Source organism: Actinia tenebrosa, unplaced genomic scaffold (genome assembly GCF_029948245.1).
Source record: "Actinia tenebrosa isolate PJP-AT-01 unplaced genomic scaffold, QUT_ActTen_1.0 PGA_scaffold2__45_contigs__length_23673736, whole genome shotgun sequence".
Taxonomy (NCBI): Eukaryota; Metazoa; Cnidaria; class Anthozoa; order Actiniaria; family Actiniidae; genus Actinia; species Actinia tenebrosa.
Genome location: NW_028292579.1, coordinates 21,221,929 through 21,243,461, shown reverse-complemented (window position 1 = coordinate 21,243,461; position 21,533 = coordinate 21,221,929). Strand labels below are relative to the sequence as shown.

Genomic DNA, 21,533 nt, shown 5'->3' with positions numbered 1-21,533 from the left:
AGCCTGAAGTGGATATAAACTTTAATATTTATAATAACGCGCATATTCCATATATATATGTTCACACGCGAGCTAAAATAAATAAAATAAAATGAATATTTTAAATACAAAAAATAGGTATGTGAGTAAATATATATATAGATATATGTATAAAATAATTAACGTATATATAATTATAAATAAAGCTATAATAAACTATCAACATAAAAACGTACATAAAATGTAGATTAAACTGAAATATGTATTATATAAATATTACTTGATAAAGCTTATAGAAAAATAATCACTTTGATCTAATCTGGCATTGATCGCGGATCCGTAAGTCCGCAGTGCATATTTCAAAAACGCTAATTTACTCTAACACAGTGGGCAATGGGGAACAGTGTGTCATGGTTTGTTTGATTACAATGAATTTACTCTCTACTACGCAAGCACTTAGGATTGTGTATTTGAAATTCATTTGTGGTATTTACGACTGATTTAAGCCCGATGTAAAGGTAAATTTGTAAGAACTATTTTGTTCTACCACAGTGGTCAATATGGAACAGTGTGTCATAACAACTTCGACAACTCGGTTATGCCAAAGCTGTAGGATATTGGTACCTTGAACGAGGTACGGGCAAAGTATGGCTGTGGAACATGCACTGTTCAGGCTCAGAGGCCTCTCTTGGAAGTTGTACCCACAATGGATGGGGAAACGTTCACGCTGGCTGCGATCACACTGATGATGTTGGTGTCGTGCACTTTTTCATATTCTCAATAGTCTGGTCACCCTGTGGTGGATGACGGCGGCTGTGTTGTTTGAAGCTCCGCCACTAATTTGAAATTTTGGATCTTTTTCTGTCTTTATTCGTTCTCGTTCGTCTGTTAATCATATATCTGAACACTTATGCTTCTACTATTAGACCTCTTTTAATTCTTCAAAAAAAGGCAATTTGCCTAATAACTTTTTCTAATTACGATCAACCTTCTGACCCTTTATTTTCTAAACTCCAAATTCTGAAACTTCATGATCTTATCTACTTATATATTGCTAAGTTTCTTTTTTACTTTCATTCTAAATTACTTCCTAATGTATTTGACAACTTTTTCTCTCCAGTAAATGAATTACACCATTATAACACAAGACTTAATCTAAATTATCCTAATGTCTTCTTAAAATTAATACTAAGATACAAAGGTGCAGTTATTTGGAATTCAATTGATGATACATTAAAACAGCTGAGCTTAAGAACTTTCTCTAAGAAACTTAAGAGCAATTGTCTGTAAGCGTCGGCTGGGCCATGAAGGATAGAAAAATCGAAAATTTTCAAAACTCATTCGAAGAATACCCTCAAAGCCCTTATCACAAAAATATAACTTTTAGTTTCATCCGATCTTTTTTTGGCGAGTTATCGAGCATTTTATGATTTGACGTTCATCGACCGATTTTAACGGCTCGAGAAGGCCGATTTTAAACAGCTCTATACGACAACTAAACAAATACGAAACTTAGTCAATGCTTGTTTTCTCAATAAAGAATTATGTCTTCGAAGTATTCCAGTCGCTTTATCAAGTATTTCGAAAACTGGAATTTTTTCGGGTTTTTTTTACTTACCCCTCTTTCGACCAACTTTGCCGTAGTCAAAAATTCACATAATTCAAACCCCAAAAAACCCAATTGGTACATGGACTAGCCGGTTGGTTTTATACTCGACAGATAGACTGATATTTCGGCTACAAATTTGTGAAATAAAATTCTTGGGCACTTGAAATCGGAATTTTTAAGAGCGTCGAACGTTTACCCTACTTTCGTAAATATCGTGACCCTTTAACCTTATACATTAACAACATGAAGTCAACAACTTGTCTTTCAAAAATTGCGAACTTAAAAATTTACCGAACAATTTATTGCTTGTAATAAAAAACTAATACAATAGATCATATCTCAAAGTTTTGAAGGGTTTTCGAAGCCAAAAAATTCTGTTATTTTTTTAGGCCAATTCAAACACGCATAAATAAATAAACAAGCATAACAGAAAATAAACTAGCGAAAACTTTTTACCAAGTTAAAAATGGCCTAAAAGGAGTTGTTAATCAGAAGTCAATAACTAAATCCAGTTAGAAATACCAGATCGCATCAGCGGCTGAAGAATAAGGATTACATCGAATTAATATGAGCAATCTCTGTCTCACTTCTCGAGCTCTATTGTCGGGAAGTCGGACGATCGCAGACGTCGATTACTTTATAATTAATGTCAAAGTGATTCCGACCAAGGGTAAAAGGTTTTTTTTGTAAAAAGAAAAACCAATAAGTTCAAGAATAATGTATAAATTAATGACTGGATATTTGAAAACTACAAATAGCCGAGAGTATTGGAAAGTTCGGGTAAAGTTTAAACTCATTTTGAAACAAAAAACTCGCAAGATATCAGCTTAACTGGTTCGGACGGGGCGGCACAACGCAACCGCCTGTCATTCATAACCACAAAAGTTCTCCAATGAGGGTTCATTGCATTTGGTTGTTTTATTGAACTTTGGGGGCTGCGCAACCCCCACCCCCACTCCACACACACAATTCCCATTTTGTTCTTGTCTTCTGTCCTTACTTATTTTCCGAAGATGCTCAGATAAAAATTGTATAAGGGAGATAGTACGTCGTTCAAGTGCCGAAAGGAATGTGCTGAATGCAAGAACTGACTGGAAGAACAATTTTGACCATCAAGAGAGACCATCGCATTTTTCTCATTTAGGGGCCGTTGCATCTCGGTAGACTCGGCACCTCTAGATCCGTCCCTGGCATGCAGCAAGACTCTACCAGTTCCTTGATCAGATTGATATAAGGCGCTTTACGACGAACTTGGATATGGTCGACCGCAAGATCAAAATGCCCACAGACAGAACGCAACACTGAGACACCTAGGTGTGTAAGCTTTTTCGTTGAATATAAAGAGCAAATATTCAAGGTGTCGTAGACGATCGGGTGGTTTAGCTGGACTTCTTGCAGGATATGTTCACGTGTTTTGTGATAACTGTCTTCATCTTCTGCTGCTAACTCATCATCATCGTCATCAGCTTGATCTGGTGTATCCATTCCGCCTTGGCGCGCTTTTTTCGACATTCTTGAAAAATATGATTTAATCTGCTGAGCAGTTAGGAACTCATCAATGTTGAAAAGGCGCTTGCCTTCGGAATCCCGAGTAAAGCGCATATCTTTTGCTACTGCTGCAGGATCGGCCTTGTTTCCTGTTTCCTCGCCGATTTTAAACTTGTCATCTAAATAACGTGTTTGTTTTTCATTGAAACGGTTGGCCTTTTTTGAGGTCTTCAAGGCCCAACCAAGTGCTAGCACAGCTCCACCCTCGCTTTCTTTTTGTAATACTGTGGGGTTGATATTGAGGTTTGCACTGGTGCCTTCGATAAGTTTTGACGTATACAGGACTTTAGCCTTGTCCATCAGTGTTTCCCTTTCAGGAGCTAGATGGCATTTTCCATAGCTCATATGTTTTTCAAGACCAAAATAGCGCTGATATTCGCTGGTACAGCCTGCGTTAGGACATGTGAAGAGATTATTTCCTTTATCTTCAGGCTCAGAATCTTGGGAGTTCACAGTCTGGGAAGGCTTTTCTGCTTTTTTCTTTGTACTAATATCAACAAAATCTCCTGGTGAAAACTTCTCGGTAAACTGGCAATCATTTAGCTTCAAGGCTAAAACAAAGCAAATATGTTTAATTGTAATGATGAACGAATATATGAGAAGATATTTCATTGTTTATGGTTTTGACATTTCGGCCATCAAGCTATGGCCATGCATCATCAGAATTCGACTGATCGTAATATTGCAGCAACAACTTACTACTTTGATCAATCATAGATATCACGGTTATTACATTACCTTCACAAAGCTTTTTACTTGAAATCTGCTTCCCTATTCCGATATCGTATGCTCTCCATGCCGTTATACCCTTCTTTGTATATTCGAAATTGTTCAAGAAACTCACTCCATCCCATTTGGGGCCAACGCCGTCAATATCCGGTGGAACGTTCGCGTCGATAACCACTACCCTGACACCACGTATGCCGCCATTAGAAAGGATGGCCTCTCGGAACTCTTCTGGCGTGTTAACATCATGACCCTCATTAATGTATCTTCGAACGTGTGCTTTAATTACTGCCGCCTTCCTATCACACGCTCCTTTACCGCCTTGCGGGTCACTAAAATCAACTCTTGCAACACCTATTCCTGTATGAGCTTTCATTTGTTGGCAGCTGGACAGCATGAGGGAGCTGTGATAACATGCACCATTGTCTTGGCGCAAAAAGACTTTGGATAATTCAGGATGCTCAGTTTTCAATGTTCTTAGAGTATGATCAAGCATGCGCACAGCAGAAACACTGTCTTGGGAGCAGCTTTTGGCGATGTGGATGAATGCTTATTGTTTTATAATCCCTCCTACTTTGGTGACAACTACGCTAATATGCCACGAGATTCCTCGTTTTCCATACCAATCTGCCTGGGTTTCCCTGTATCGTTGAGGAAGAAATTTCATCGCCCAGTCTTGAGTTAAAAAGATAGAGTTTTCATCAAGGCTCGTGTCTAGGATAAAAGTACGACTCATATCTTGCCTGATACTTCTGAGCTGATGGCATTTCCAGGCCTGGATGGCTTGCGTAGCTTGACCATACAGATACATCAAATCATCACGCTCATCATTTGACAACTCAATTTCCTTCAAGACTTTCTTTGTTTCTTCTAGGGCACTTTGTATTGCTTCGCACTGCTGACAGAATTCATCATGGACATGTGAGCAAGTCGACTCTAAATTGTTATTCTTACTGTCACCTAGGGCGTATACCATGCAGTGATCGGCGACTCGGGAGTCCTTTGAAATGTGAACCTAAAAGAAGACATTAAATTCATTAAACATCATTTTTACAATCAAGAACATAAAAAGGACTAGCCACATCATTGATATCATACAAATCAGGGGCGGATCCAGGAATTTGTTCAGGGAGGGGTGCTGCGCACAAAGTTAACCCAGGGAGTGGTGCACCCCTTAAAATCAAAGGGAAAAAACATTATTTTGTATTGGTTATCTTCGAAGTATAGGGGCACAAAGTCGAACCAGGGAGGGGTGCGCACCCCCTGCACCCTTCCCCTGGATCCGCCACTGCAAATACAAACTGTTTGCATCTCATTAGATATTATATATTTTATATGGTTTATAACCAAACGACAGGATGCATTTTTCGCGTGCTGTCATTGGTTCAAAGCGCAACATTTACACAAGACGGAATCAGAAGGTATCCCAGAACGGGTTTATTTACAATTTTGTTTTATTAAAGGATTACCTTATAGTCCGTCTTCAGGTACTGTTTACCTTCTTTCAGATCCTTCTTTAACAACATCAGTTTTTTCCTATCAACACCACTCTTCGCCTCTACTCTGTCAAGCAAGCCATAGAGATCATCAAAGGCTTTAGCCCCTTCAGCTGAAAAATAATCAAGACCTTGCAATGACATCCGGACTGTTGCACTGCAGCATGACAATATGCGTAGCATGGTAGATGATCCAAACGGTTTGAAATTCGACTCCTGACAATACTGTTGATATTGTTGTACGATTCTTTGAGGGATGATTGTACGAATGACATTTGGAGTCTCGAGGATCTCTCCGGACGAAAGGTGTAAGTATCTCTGTCCAAATGGAAGGTCTTGAATTACGTGTGAGCTGGTAATAAAGGATAGAAAATGATCGAGTTGATCCATGTTGACACGCATTCTTGGACTTTTGTCTAAAGGTAAGGGAACGCCCCGTCCATATTTTAGTCTATGCATTCTTGCTATTTTGAACCTGTACTCAGTGAGTCCTGGTATGTACTGTCGAAGTCCTTCTAGGGTCGTTAAATCCGCCATGATTGACAAGATTTGTCTCCTTGTATCACATGTGGAGGCGTTTCTGTATGTTTCAGCAAGGGCGTCTAGGTATTTGTTGTCATCACTCTCTATGTTGAGAAGTTGTTCAACAGCTCGAGACGCTTTGAGTGCGTCCCACAGCAAACCAGGTTCTCCAGGAGCAATGACATTGAGGACAGCCACAACTGCATCTTTTGTCTTGATGATGCGATCTTGTTTGGCTCTTGAAGTGATATTACCAAAATTATTTTTAGAAGGCCCAACTGATGGTAGATCGCAAGAAGACAGGAATTCATTTAGTTTCCTTCTTCGGACAGCAAGGGATGCTGTGTTCAAACAAGCATCACTTGATGTACTAGACGCTAGCGATTCATGACTGCTACCAGCAAAACTAGAGGAAGGGCTTGATGTAGGTTCGTCCAACAAATTCGCCAATGACATGTTCTTGAAGACTGCGCATAATTCTTTAAAATCATTTTCCTAGTTAAAAAGAAAAAATGACGTCATCTACAATGTAAGACAAATCTTATTGGAAATGCAGGTTATAATTATTGCACTATTCAGTTGAAACCCCCATTCCTGACATGTGAGGAATTCAACATTCAGCTAGTTTAAATTTCCAGCCCTATCCCAGATACAAGCGGGAAAAGAATTTTGTTTGACATTTTTAAAGTTGATGCTGTTAAAGTGGCAAAACTGTTGCAGTACGCTTTTAGTGTCCCTTGTCTCCGTGCATTCACGTTGTTAAATGCGAGTCAAGGCCCTGGTAACGCCGGGTTAATCCCCCGCCCTGTCCGGGGACCGGAGGTTTTAATCTATCGACCAGTGAATCAACGAAGTCTGTACCTCCGTGTTTTCCATTTCTGATATTTGATCACTTTGAGATTCTTCCTCCTGAAAGGCAGTGTCTTGTTCTTGACGCTCAGATTGTTCTTCCAGTTTCTTGCATTGGTACGACAACCTCATATCCTCAACCTTACGCAATCTTTCTCTACATCTTCGGCAAATTGCTAAGAACAGTGTGCAAGAAAATAATTAGATTTGTGTTTTTGTGTTTTTGTGTTTTTGTGTTTTTTTGTTTCTGTGTGTGAGTGTGTGGGGGGAGGGGGGGGGGGGGGGGGGAGTAGCATCAAAAACTGTGTACTATTTCTTGGTTTATCTTCGTTATCATGTACGTCCACAACTCAGATTGGGTGGGTTGGGGGGGGGGGGGGGTGGGAGATTGTTTACTCCACGTTTGTAGCCCCACCAAAAATGTGTAATAAATAAAGACTTACGTGAGCCAACTGGTATCAGTATTTTTGTAAACTTGAAAAGGCGTTTGGATTGTTCCACGGTAATGCCTCGATCACCTTTTGGGGGTTGAGTTCCATGACCCGACCAGTCAATGGGACATGCGCAACTTTTCTTGTTACAGCGCCATCTTACACCAAATTGGTCACGATGCCTTGGACATACATTGTATCCAATAGAGAGTTCTTCCGTTTTGTCAAAAACACCTTGAGATCGATCAAATGCACGAAACATTAATTCTAGTAGGAAATATCTATGAGAAATCGCTTCTCATGCAAGCGCTCGATGTTTTGAGTTCTTACCTGCTCGAGCTAATAGAAGTTTTGATTCAGTGTCCAAAGCCGAATCTGACACGGCAAACAACTTCAGATGGTTCCTGATGTCTCTATTACATTGGCTTACTATCACACATTCTGCATTGCCAGGATTAAAAGTACTCGAACCACAATCACCACCAACGAGTGTCGAATAGCTACAAGCTGCCATGTTTCTGGAGAGCGCTGGCCGGTCTGCACGATTATCACAAATGACAGGTTGCGTTGTGCCGTCCCGTCGGAACCAGTTTTAAAGCTGATGTCTTGCGAGTTTTTTGTTTCAACATGAGTTTAAACTTTGCCCGAACTTTCCAATACTCTCGGCTATTTGTGGTTTTCAAATATCCAGTCATTAATTTATACATTATTCTTGAATTTATGGGTTTTTCTTTTTACAAAAAAAACCTTTTACCCTTGGTCGGAATCACTTTGACATTAATTATAAAGTAATCGACGTCTGCGATCGTCCGACTTCCCGACAATAGAGCTCGAGAAGTGAGACAGAGATTGCTCATATTAATTCGATGTAATCCTTATTCTTCAGCCGCTGATGCGATCTGGTATTTCTAGCTGGATTTAGTTATTGACTTCTGATTAACAACTCCTTTTAGGCCATTTTTAACTTGGTAAAAAGCTTTTGCTAGTTTATTTTCTGTTATGCTTGTTTATTTACCGGATTGAAGTTCATGTCATCGTGTTTGAATTGGCCTAAAAAAATAACAGAATTTTTTGGCTTCGAAAACCCTTCAAAACTTTGAGATATGATCTATTGTATTAGTTTTTTATTACAAGCAATAAATTGTTTGGTAAATTTTTAAGTTCGCAATTTTTGAAAGACAAGTTGTTGATTTCGTGTTGTTATGTATAAGGTTAAAGGGTCACGATATTTACGAAAGTAGGGTAAACGTTCGACGCTCTTAAAAATTCCAATTTCAAGTGCCCAAGAATTTTATTTCACAAATTTGTAGCCGAAATATCAGTCTATCTGTCGAGTATAAAACCAACCGGCTAGTCCATGTACCAATTGGGTTTTTTGGGGTTTGAATTATGTGAATTTTTGACTACGGCAAAGTTGGTCGAAAGAGGGGTAAGTAAAAAAAACCCGAAAAAATTCCAGTTTTCGAAATACTTGATAAAGCGACTGGAATACTTCGAAGACATAATTCTTTATTGAGAAAACAAGCATTGACTAAGTTTCGTATTTGTTTAGTTGTCGTATAGAGCTGTTTAAAATCGGCCTTCTCGAGCCGTTAAAATCGGTCGATGAACGTCAAATCATAAAATGCTCGATAACTCGCCAAAAAAAGATCGGATGAAACTAAAAGTTATATTTTTGTGATAAGGGCTTTGAGGGTATTCTTCGAATGAGTTTTGAAAATTTTCGATTTTTCTATCCTTCATGGCCCAGCCGACGCTTACAGACAATTGCTCTTAAAGCCTCTTTCCTTTCTACTTATTCTCCTTCAGATCCTGTTTAATAAATATCTTTTTCTCTTTGTATGTGAATGTTTAGTGTGTCCTTTTCATTTTCTTTTCTTTAATGTGTTTTTTTTTTTTTGTGTGCATTCATAGGATTTAGATCATGTAAATAGTAATACAGTACGTATAAATATAATTTAATAATCATAGATATATATATATAAATGTATATATAGATACCTATCGATAATGTAATCTTTATATTTTAGTCTTCTTTTCCAGCCATTATTCTTTGTAATTTCAGATATTTGTGTTACCTAGCTAGTTTAGCTTTATAGTTATTCTAGGTAACCTCTACCATTCTTTTGTAAATAAACTTATATCTATATTTTTCTCTATTGTAATCTCTGGTATAAATAAAACACATTGTATTGTATTGTTATTGTATTGGATTTTATCCTGGATATTGCTCTGAAGTAGGCATGAAGATGTAATCGCTAATTTTGTCTTCCAATTTGGTCAGTGGAGAACAGTGTGTCTTAGTGGCTTTGATATGATATTGATATTGTCTATAAGTCTAATGATTTGAACTTGATGACCGAATGCGTAAAAAAAATTCTAAAAAAACAAAACATCAGAAAAAATAAAAACAAATCTGATGGATGGGGAAGTGTCAGTTGACTCTGGTTGTAACCGTCACGAATTATAGTATATCAAGCATCTGAAGATTTAATAATGATTAAAACAAGTAATGTGCACTAGGCTCTATAATAACTTGTAAACGTTTGATTGATAACACAAGGTGCAATATTAAATGTGAAAAATAAAAACATCATTAATTTCCTTAATTTTACTTTGTTTAATAACTATTCGATACTTCATCTAAGGGTACGTAAAATCACATCTTTTCGTAAAGAAAGAAGAGACGTAAAAGAACCAACACCAGTCTACGTTCATTTACTTATTAGCTTTACATTAAAATGGGAAAATCCTGAATCAAAAGAAGAGGTCCCATATAAAGAGAAGCTTACACAAGACAAACTTATTATACTTTAATTCGGTTCAAGAATGATAAATAAATAAGTCAGCCAGCCAGCCAGTCACTCAGTAAGTGAGTAAGTAAATAAATAAATAAATGAATAAGTCACTGAATATTGCTACATATACCGCGGTCTCGTGGAGGTGTATCACCAGGGTCAATGGGGAACAGTGTGTGCTGGTAACTGGTACATGAATGATGCCAAGGTTGCATGCAGTCAACTTGGATTTACCAAAGCTGTAGGAGTTTCGCATCTTGGACGCGGGACGGGTAAAATATGGCTGTACAACATGGGATGTTCAGGTTCAGAGGCCTCACTCGGAAGCTGTTCTCACAATGGATGGGGAAGCGTTCACTCTGGTTGCAACCGTCACGAATGGGATGCTGGTGTTGTGTGCATCGCTTTTGTTGTAGTATATCAAGCATTTGAAACTTTGGTAATGATTAACACAATTAATGTGCTCCAAAGTCTATTATAATATAGCTGGATTATTACGCGCGCTCTGATTGGCCAAAAACCAATGAACTATTTCCCCAAGGGCTGCACGCTTGCGCACGCTGATCTGAACTTACGCTCGCCTTTTTTCTCTAAATTTTCAAATCCGTCAATAGCGCGCGCACGGGCGAGATGAGTGATGTAGCGCGAGCTCTGATTGGTTGAAAACCTATGAACAATTTCCCCATGGGCTGCACGGTTATCTTTTCTTTATTCTAGCTATATCATAAATCAATTAGACAGCAGAAAGTCGCGCGCCCTTTGGCGTTACAGACGCACGATAGAAAATATAGAAAACGATTAAGAAACGTTAAGAGTGTCACGAGGCGTAGCCGAGTGCACGTTAGCTTGTTAAGAGTTCTTTATATTTTCTCGAGTGCGTCTATAACGCCATGGGCGAGCGACTTTCTGTTGTCTAATTGATAAATAAAACATATCAACGTTTGATTGGTAACACAATCAAAACATCACCAAATGTTAAAAACAAGTTCTCCCATCAATGTCTTTAATTTAACTACATAACATGTCAAGATGTAACTAACCATTTGTAAATTATTATTATAATCCCTCGTTATGTAGTATAGAGTGTAAACTTAACATTAATGTCATATCTAGGGACTTATCCAAGCGTTTACACCTATCACGTATGGTTATTATTAAGCACATGCATATCAGGTTACTAATAAACATCTTGGAATCCTTTTGCAGGACCTCTCTGAAAAACACCTTGGTGATGTGAGCCTCCTGCTTAAACATTGCTATTATTATTATTATTATTGTTGTTATTGTTATTGTTATTGTTATTGTTATTGTTATTGTTATTGTTATTGTTATTGTTATTGTTATTGTTATTGTTATTGTTATTGTTATTGTTATTGTTATTGTTATTGTTATTGTTATTGTTATTATTATTATTATTAGATTTAAATTTTAGTCAACATTTTTGTTAAACGATGTGTATTTCGCAAAATACGTTTTAGACTAAGATAAGTCTGAAGACATATGATATCTTGTCAGGTATCAAACAAGTTCTAATAAAATGAAGTTTTTTAGTGTCACATGCTATGTCATAACCCATTATTACCAGGGTCAATGGGGAACAGTGTGTACTGGTGGCTGGTACATGGAAGATGCCAAGGTTGCATGTCGGGAATTAGGTTTTACCAAAGCTGTGGGACCTTCGTGGTATGGACGGGGGACGGGTAAGATATGGCTGAATGACATGGGATGTTCTTGTTCTTCTTGGGTGAAATTGGTCAAGACGTTTAATCATTACTTACTGATTATCTTACTTACTGTTACCGATATCAAGTAACTAAAAAAAATATCCGAAATGAAAATGTGTTCTGGTTGGTGCACTATTCATAAAACTTGTATAAGTAATTTTGAACAGATTTTACAGATAATTACAGAATATATTTGAAAACCAAAATAATAATAATAATATAATTTATATAATTTATTTATATAGCGCTCATCTCCAAAACTGTCCAAGGCGCTTCACAAAAAAAATTACAATAGAATATTTACAATATTTACTAAATGCTTACCTATTGATTATAGATAAAATGTAAATGTTTAAAAGATAAAACTAAATAATAATTGCAATATATAAAACAAATCTAAGTCACGTAGTCTTTAAATATACTTCTTTTTGTTAAGAAAAAGAGAAAATAAATGTGTCTTAAGTCTATTTTTAAAACTAGCAACTGTTGAACTTAAACGAATCTCTAAGGGAAGCCTATTCCACAGTCTTGGAGCAGAAAAGGAGAAGGATCTGAAACCATAAGTATTAAGCCTAGCTTTAGGTTCAACAAGGAGTTTATTAGAGACAGAGCGTAGAGAATAACTGGAGGAGCGATAGGCCAAAAGATCAGACACATATGAAGGAGCAAGGCCATTCAAGGCCTTGTAAGTTAACAACAGCAGCTTAAAAATAACTCGGTAGTGAACAGGTAACCAGTGAAGATCAACCAGCACAGGAGTGATATGATCGAATTTCTTAGTGAAGGTGACAATACGAGCTGCAGAGTTCTGTATTCGTTGCAACCTCTCAACAAGATATTTAGGTAATCCATACAAGATAGCATTGCAATAGTCGAGTTTAGAAGAAATAAAAGCATGAATAACTGTATGAGCAGAATCAACCGTTCAATATTTACGAATAGCAGACAGATTCCTTAGGTGGAAGTAAGAGGATTTACAGATATTGCTAACTTGGAGTTCACCAGTCATACGGTCATCAAAAATCACTCCAAGATTAACAGCTGATAAACAAGGGACAATTATGTTCCCGCAGACTTGAATCTCGGTCAGTCTTGAAACCTAGAGTGGATACACATCAGCTCCGTTTTATAGTGGTTTAACTTCAGTTCATTAACACGCATCCATTCAGAAATATCAGATAGATTGAAAGATTGCCTAGATTGAGCAAACTGATCATTGCCTTTAAAAGATAAATAAAGATGAGAATCATCAGCGTAAAAATGATAACTGAGATTATGTCGCTTAAGAATATCTGCCAGTGGAGATGTGTAAAGCAAAGTAAAGAACCGGGCCTAGTACAGAGCTTGCGGTACCCCAACATCAAGATTGCAAAGGGAAGATGAACATTCATTAATACCAACAAATTGCTTCCTATTAGACATGTAAGATCTAAACCAGCTTACAACAACATCACCAACACCAAACCGATTAGCAAGTCTATCCAGTAAAGTATCATGAACGACAGTATCAAAAGCAGCTGACATATCAAGAAAAATAAGAATAACACAGTTACCAGCTTCAATAGATTGAAGGATGTCGTTATGAATTAGAACCAAAGCTGTCTTGGTACTATGCATGGCTTTGTAAGCCGACTGAAGTGGATCATGAAGATTATATTTAGTTAAATAATCATTCAACTGATGAGCAACAAATTCTTCAATTAGTTTAGAGATAAATGATAGATTAGAAACAGGTCGAAAATTAGAAAAAAACTTCAAAGTCAGCATTCAGTTTTTTAAGAATAGGTGTCAGTTTAGCAATCTTGAGAGAATCAGGAAATAGATTAATAATATTTATAAACACTGGAATTAAAAGATCAAGACATTCCATAAGAAGAGAAACAGGAATAGGGTCTAGGCTACATGACTTTGTACTACATGACTACCCGGACACAATCTTAAAAAGAGCACGTTGGTCATTTCCATTATCGGCGATAACGCTACTGAAAAACTGCTGTTTAGAAGAAAACAGCATCTTGTTAACAACAGCGCATTGCCAAGAAAATAGTACTTTGTCTGAAGCAAGTCCAGTCGCTTTCCAACGACGTTCGTACCTTCGCCTCGACTTTTTCTGAGAGTCAATTTCATGGATGTACCAGGGCGCTTTTTTAGTTCGGACAGTAATGGCTTTACTCTTAAGCGGAGCATAAGAATCAATCGCAGAGGAAAGTGCATCGTAGTAATGAGATACCAGCTTAGACAGATCAGAATTGTCAACATGAGCAAAAGCACCAATAATCTCGCACCTAAATGATTCAAGACGGATAGATTTCAAATTACGAAAAGAAATAACTTTTGTCTTGTTAAGAGGCTTGACAAGATCTAAATGACAAAGAACAGGACAATGGTCAGAAATGATTATATCGGACATGTGAGTAACCGATAGTAAAGAATCATCAGAGCAAGTAATCATCAGATCAAGAGTATGACCACTATGGGAAGTAGAACAAAGAACATGCTGTTTAAGGTCGAAAGAGTCCAGAAGGTCCAGAAACCTCCTTGCTGAAGGATCATTGACATCATTAAGATGGAAATTGAAGTCTCCCAGAAGGAGTATGGTTTCGGGAAAAATTACAACTTGCTCCAAAAAATCAGAAAATTCTTCAAGAAATGCCGAAACTGACAAGCCATTAACTTGTGAAGGCGGCGGACGATAGATGACAAAAATACTAACCTTAGTTACATTAGTTAATAAAATGTCAAGGCATTCGAATGATGGAAATGAGTGACAAAGTTCCTTTTTAATTTGAAGATCCCTATAAAGAAGGGCAACACCTCCACCACGCATATTATTCTCTCTAGGAGAGTGTATAAACTGGAATCCTTCAGGGCGAAGCTCAACAATACTTGCTTTATCTCCAGCAGAATTGAGCCACGTTTCAGTTATAGCCATGCGGCAGATTACTTATGTTTTTAAAACTACACGCTGGTCCCTTTTAGGGTCAAAGCAAATTTTGGAATTTAGATAACCTGCCCACCAAATCTGCTGTCATATTCATAAAACGTTACGAATTCCGCCAATATGCATGCGTGACGCATTCAGGCAATGATTTTAAATATTTCGTTTTTCCTGTTGTGTAGTTTAGATTTATAATTTTGAATCGGTTGTTATTTCGAATCCAGAGTTTTCGTATTACGAAGAGAATGATAAACTTAAATAAATGATCAAATAATGAACCATTAATGGAACATAGGAGGGTAAGCTTGAGCCGTTTTGACTGTAAAGAGGTTTAACTAAACGGATTTCGAAAATTATCAAAAAACGCAATGCAACCTTTAAACCGTATATTATGTTGAACAAGTTGAACAAGTTTCAGTTAGTTTGATATATGTGAAATTAAATGTCGCATATTATGGCATTAAGAAAACCCCAGTTTAACTAAATGCATTTTGGCATAGAGCATAAGAAATGCAAATAAATTGTTGTAAAAGACCTAGAAAATAGGAAGAAGAAGACGAAGAAGAAGACGAAAAGGAAGCAGCAGCATACTCAATGACAGGCAGAAACATTGTATTGACATAAATGTGTTAAATAGTTCCCATGGGTTAATGGTGTTTGATACGTTTTAAAACACCAAGACGCGACGCTGGGCAACTTTACTTTGTATTTCTTCTTTGTGATCACTCCAATTGAGGTTTTCGCTTATGATGACACCAAGGTATTTGAGGGTTACAGGGTTGAAGAGCTAACCATTTTCAGATGTAAATGTAAAAGCAGTACCTTCTCCTAATTTAATTTTAGACCCTGAGTGGAGTTTCAGCTCAGGGTGAAACCGCAACGCACAACAGACCGACGCTCTTACCAACTGAACTAACCAGGCGGTGGTCTCAATTCTCTTCCTTTTGAATTTCAATTTACACACTTCCATTTAAAATAAGTATAAATAATCTGAAAAGAAATGAAATAAAATAAGTGTAAATTATCTGAAAAAATATATAATAGGGTTCTTCATATATTTATCGTGGAGGTATATCACCAGAGTCAATGGGGAACGGTCTGTCGTGATAGCTGGTATATGGAAGAAGCACAGGTTACATGCCGGCAAATGGGTTTCACTAAAGCTGTGGGATTTTCGTGGGAAGGACGAGGTACGGGTAAAGTATCGGTGAATTACATGGCATGTACAGGTTCAGAATTGTCACTTGGCAGCTGTCCTCACCATGGATGGGGAAACGTTGGCTCTGGCTGCCCTACTCACCAATATGATGCTGGTGTCAGGTAAGTGCACGTTTCTGGGCGTTTGTTAGTGGATATATACTTCACTCGTACTTGATTTCCTTTCTCTGCTCCTTAACTTTGGAATTGAGTCCCTCATCTATACGCACTTTAATTTCGTAAAGCTCATTCAAATATGCTCTAAAAACTCATTCGTTGAAATCCGTTTTTTCTTGTTTATTCTCATCGCTGTTATCTGAAAATCATATCTAATTTCTTTTCATTGCATCTAATATCGTTATCGTTCATTTTCATAGCCTAGTGCAGCTTCTGGATAGTGATTCATGTTTACTTTACGGTAACAAACTTTTTACAGTCAACATATATAGCCAAATTTTGATTTTAAATAAATAAAAAAAACTCTTTGATTTAAATGTATTTGAAACTAAAATTGCTTTGAATATAGTGAATATAGTTGGTTGTGAACGAACGAATTACATAAAATATTATGCGTTAAATATTTCACATATTTTCGTCTCTTTCTAATTATTAGCATTATTACAGAACTATCAGAGCTTTCAAACTATGCCAACACAGTCTCCCGGATACGCTCCAGAGTATCTTTCGCTTTATTGAGATCCGCCTTACTCTGTCTCAGGGGTTCTAGAACAGTCAGACGTGCAAGATCAAATGTACAAGAAACTGACTTTGAACTCAATAATTGCCGCGCTAGATTATTAATTTTAGGACTAAGACTTTTAATATCATTGTTATCGTGATGTTTATACTCTATCAATGTTTTTTAGGTTTTTCTTAAGAATATTATCTATTTAGTATCAATATTTGATTTTTTTTCAAATAATCTACATTTCTGCTTAGTTCTTAACAAATTATGATCTTGTAAATATTTATTTCTTATTGTCAATAAAAATTATTTATTGAAAAATTTATTATTATCATTATTATTATTATTATTATTATTATTATATTATTATAGGTTTCGAGATGACACAGGGCAGAGTCGAAATAACGGAAAACCCCCAAAAACGTAAGCAAACAGCGTAGAGCGCGCAGTAAATAAGCGTGCAGAAAATCAAATGGTTTGGTAGCTGGTACACTAATGATGCGAAGGTTGCATGTCGTCAGTTTGGTTTTACCAAAGCTGTAGGACCTTCACATGATGGACGAGGGACGGGTAAGATATGGCTGAACGGCATGGCATGTTCAGGATCAGAGGCATCACTTGGAAGCTGTTCTCACAATGTATGGGGAAGCGTTCACTCTGACTGCAACACTCACCAATATGATGCTGGTGTCGTGTACTTTGTTTAAATTATTGTTCGTGTTCATCACGCTTCTGGGTGTTTGTTAGTGGATATTGATGTTTTTTATATGTTATCTATATTTTGTATTCTTTTTGCAAAAATACAGCTCTTTCCATGTAATGCTTCGCTCACACCAATTGCAAGAAATTGTTTTAACTAAACGGGTTTAAAACTAAATCATAAAAATACGCAATGCAACCTCAAAACTGCTCATAACCGTTCCAATAGTTATGTGTATTGTCATCTAAAATATTTTTCACAGTAGTTGGTGAGTTGTGACTGGTGACTGGTATATGGATTTTCGTACGGTGGGCGAGGAACGGCCAAAGTATGGCTAGACAGCATGCAGTGTTCAGGCTCAGAAGCCACACTCGGAAGCTGTTCTCACAATGGATGGGGAAGCGTTCGATCTGAGTGCAACCGCCACGAATGGGATGCTGGTGTCGTGTGCTTTGGTTCAATTTTTAGAATTCATGTATCATCCTAGCCGTAGTGATCAATAAACATTATGCATGCAATGTTACATTATAAAAAATGTATCTGTTCAATGTTGAAGTTTGTTGAAATATCTAATATAGAACTTAAAAGTACACCCAAGAACCAGCACCAGAAATGTTTTTTTTTTTACTTTTCAACCAAGGTGATGTTGTTTACATATTCAAATGTTACTCCTACGAAACGAGATATGTCGAATATACGTGCCGACACCCGCATTGACGGTTTGACGAGTATAGAAATTCTGTGGCTCAAAGTCAATGGGGAATTCGAACAGTCTGTCGTGATGACTGGCATATGGAAATTTCACCAAAGCTGTGGGAAGGACGAGGTAACAGGTTCAGAGTCGTCACTTGGCAGCTGTCCTCATGCTGGATGGGGAAACGTTGGCTCTGGCTGCAATACTCACCAATATGACGCTGGTGTCGTACACGTTTATCGGTGTTTGTTAGAGAATATATACTTTACTCGAACCTGCTTATGCTAAATACGAAGGATACATGCCGTTTCATGTTGTTTTACTGTCTCTGCTCCTGAACAATGGATTGAACTCCCCTTAACTATACACACTTTAATGATAAAAGGGTAAATTTTACACCGTGAAAAGATGAAAAAACTCACCATAATCACACACTGTTCCCCATTGACTACTGTGGTAGACTAAAATAGTGGTTACATCTTTAAAGTTCCTTTAGGCTTATACAATCGTAAATAAAACAAAATTTCAAACACAATCCTAAGTGCTTGGGTGGAAGTGGCTAACTTAGACCATAGTTACTATTTCGTATAACAGAGGTTTTGGCCAGAGGTTTTTTCCAATACAGCTTCAGAAAATGAGAAAATTGTGGCTCATGTTAAAGAATAGGTTACATGTACACATTTACCATTTGACATCGTAACTTTATCAACCGTTGAACATATATTCAACATATTGTTAGGATAAACTGGTACCAAACCAGTTTCCCGCCATTTTAATCAAGATAACCATCTTCTTGCTGACTTCATTGTTTTCGGTGTTTCTTGATTAACGGCAACAATGATTGTCGCTAGACCAAAGAAATGCGGCTTATTCACCTATTGGGCACCCTTAGCCCCAACGGGATTAGTGAACGCTTTGCTTTTAACTAATCCACTCTTTTGTCTTTTGATATTTTTCTCTCTTGATATTCTTCTTTCTTTGCCCACCTTACCTTGTTCCCATTGGTTTCTATTGTCTTGTTCTCAGTATATAAGCACTCCTTCCTACCACATCTTTCTTTTTCACTCCGACGAAAGACTAGTCCGAAAGTCCGAAACGTCAGCGAGTTTTTTCCATGCCGTTCAGCCATATCTTACCCGTCCCTCGTCCATCATGCGAAGGTCCTACAGCTTTGGTAAAACCAAGTTGACGACATGCAACCTTCGCATCATTAGTGTACCAGCTACCAAACCATTTGATTTTCTGCACGCTTATTTACTGCGCGCTCTACGCTGTTTGCTTACGTTTTTGGGGGTTTTCCGTTATTTCGTGACTTTGACATGAGGGATGCCAAGGTTGCATGTCGACAACTTGGTTATGCCAAAGCTGTAGGATATTGGTGGAATGGACGTGGGTCGGGGAAAATATGGCTGAATGGCATGTCGTGTTCAGGCTCAGAGTCCTCACTTGGAAGCTGTTCTCACTGGGGATGGGGAAACGTAGGGGGTTGCGATCACACAACAGGTGTGTTCTCGTAAAGTTTATCATTACTGGAGTGATTTTTAACCTATATCCAGTCAGTGGAAAAATCTAAAAAAACAATATCAGAAATGAAAATGTTTTCTGGGTGGTGCACAAGTACTTGAAATGAGTGATTGTAAACTAATTTTACAGATAATTTCAGAACACCAACATCTGCGGATCATGCTTTAAAAACTACATACTGATCTCTTTCGACGTCAAAGCTAAATTCGGTATTTAGATAACCTGCCCATCAAAAGCAAATGCTCTTTCATGTTCATATAACTCTACGAGTTCAAAGTGCATGCCTGACATGTGTATAACTAGGCGATGATTTTATTTTCTAATTTTCTCCTATTTCGTAGTTTAGATTCATACAATTAGAAATTACTGTGAACGAAAATTCTCTTTGGAACGTAATATAATACTCTTCAAACTATGATTTTGAAGCTTGAAAATCTCAAATGACCAAATAGAAGAACTAAACTAGTGTCATCAATATAGATTTCGTAATAATAACAATATTTATATTTATACTCGGATTCGAAAGTAGCAGAGACTACTAATATCTCCGAGTCTTGTTAGATATGGCTTTCGTACATGCAGTGTACAGGCTCAGAAACCTCACTTGGAAGCTGTTCTCACGATGAATGGGGAAACGTTGGATCTAGCTGCAACACTCACCAATGTGATGCTGATATATTGTACTTTGTTTATATTATTAATTGAGTCTGAATTTGAAGCTTCAAAATCTCAAATGACCAACTAGAAGAATTAAACTAGTGTCATCAATATAGATTTCGTAAATAATGACAATCTTTTTATTTATACTCGGATTTGAAAGTAGCAGAGTCTACTAATATATCCGAGCCTTGTAAGATATGGCTGTGGAACATGCAGTGTACAGGCTCCGAAACCTCACTTGGAAGCTGTTCTCACGATAGTAGTGTTATAGGTCGATAATTACCCCGGTTTTTGCGCCTGAAATGCGCCTGAAATGCGCCTGAACCGTTCGCGCTCCTGATTGGTCCATTTGATAAGTCGGAAATGACGTTAGGATTGCGCCTAAATCATGTGCATTGCGCCTGAACTATACTCGGTTCTGATTGGTCAATTCGGACTGCAAGAAATGACGTCAAAGCTCATCTGCATTGCGCCTGAACCATACTCGGTTTTGATTGGTCCAAGTGATATTAAGAAGTGACGTCAACTCTGTATCGTTTTCATAGATTATCGAAATGGCGGGAACGGATTGTCAAAAAATTATCATACTGATAAGTTTTGTGTATAAAGGCGCGAAAAAGTATTACGAAATCGTGACTCAGCAGAGACTATATATATAGGTTGCGCTGAATGTTTGTTCAGGTCCTTTGTGCGAATATAAATGTAAAGCCTAAAGGCAGTGGAGCAGCGACGGATCAACCTATTTCGACTTCAAAAGGGAGAAAGATGGGGTGGCACGAATACGAAAATGTATACATTTTTGGAACAAAACATGAAATGAACATGCAAAATGCAGTGGAGCGAGAAATTTAAGTCAAAATCTTATCAGTTGACGGGTGTAGTTAAACAAAGAGATACGACTACATTATAATAGTTCTTTGTATAGTTTATTTATTTATAGGTAGAAAAGTACTACAGTGTGTATATTGACAACTAATAAAATGAGTTACACGAGCGTATGTTTTTAAATAAATTGTCCTGCTTTTACAGCGTCTTGCAACCTAGATCGCTTAACTTTATACACAGCACCGTCTTCTACTAACAACAATTTTCGTTTCTGTCCTTTATGTTCTACGGATTGGATACCAGAATCGGTAGCATATACGAATTATTTACGAATTACAAGGTCAACCACTTCTTTGTGATTATATCTTTCTTGTCTGTTAAGCGTTGCTCTTTTTTCGTAGGCAGTGGTGTTTTTCGCTTTTGTACTACAGATTTTCCTAGTGGTACTCTAAGAAAATTATTAAAGTTTGTTTCCATATCCTTTTGTCGCTTAATAAGTCTTTCTTAAGTTTTCTCTATACATATTTCTTTGTTATCTGCTCTAGTTTCTTCATCCTCTAAAGGCGCACATATTCCGACTTTACTCCATTTTAACCATTTGGCACGTTCGTCGATATCCATACGGTGA

At 37.4% G+C, this 21,533-nt stretch overlaps 1 protein-coding gene, 1 long non-coding RNA gene and 1 pseudogene across 2 annotated transcripts in view; all 3 read right to left on the bottom strand.

The window, feature by feature from the left end:
* LOC116306029 (uncharacterized) overlaps positions 1 to 21,533 on the bottom strand; it is a 328,067-nt gene that overhangs the window by 181,850 nt on the left and 124,684 nt on the right. The gene's annotated exons all lie outside the window — the stretch shown is intronic.
* On the bottom strand, positions 2,729 to 7,717 carry LOC148909583 (uncharacterized; annotated as a pseudogene).
* On the bottom strand, positions 13,015 to 14,614 carry LOC148909582 (uncharacterized). Its single transcript, XM_089033617.1, has 3 exons — positions 14,155 to 14,614; positions 13,616 to 13,824; positions 13,015 to 13,314 (listed from the first exon to the last, which is right to left on the bottom strand). The coding sequence occupies exons 1-3, from the start codon at positions 14,612 to 14,614 to the stop codon at positions 13,015 to 13,017; spliced, it is 969 nt and encodes a 322-aa protein (XP_088889743.1).

Coding starts and splice junctions, on each gene's coding strand:
- LOC148909582 (XM_089033617.1), bottom strand. CDS start 14,614: ATGGCTATAACTGAAACGTGGCTCAATTCTGCTGGAGATAAAGCAAGT. Junction 13,825..14,154: donor TCTTTGTTCTACTTCCCATA/GTGGTCATACTC, acceptor GAACTAAAAAAG/CGCCCTGGTACATCCATGAA. Junction 13,315..13,615: donor AACGTGCTCTTTTTAAGATT/GTGTCCGGGTAG, acceptor GATCCACTTCAG/TCGGCTTACAAAGCCATGCA.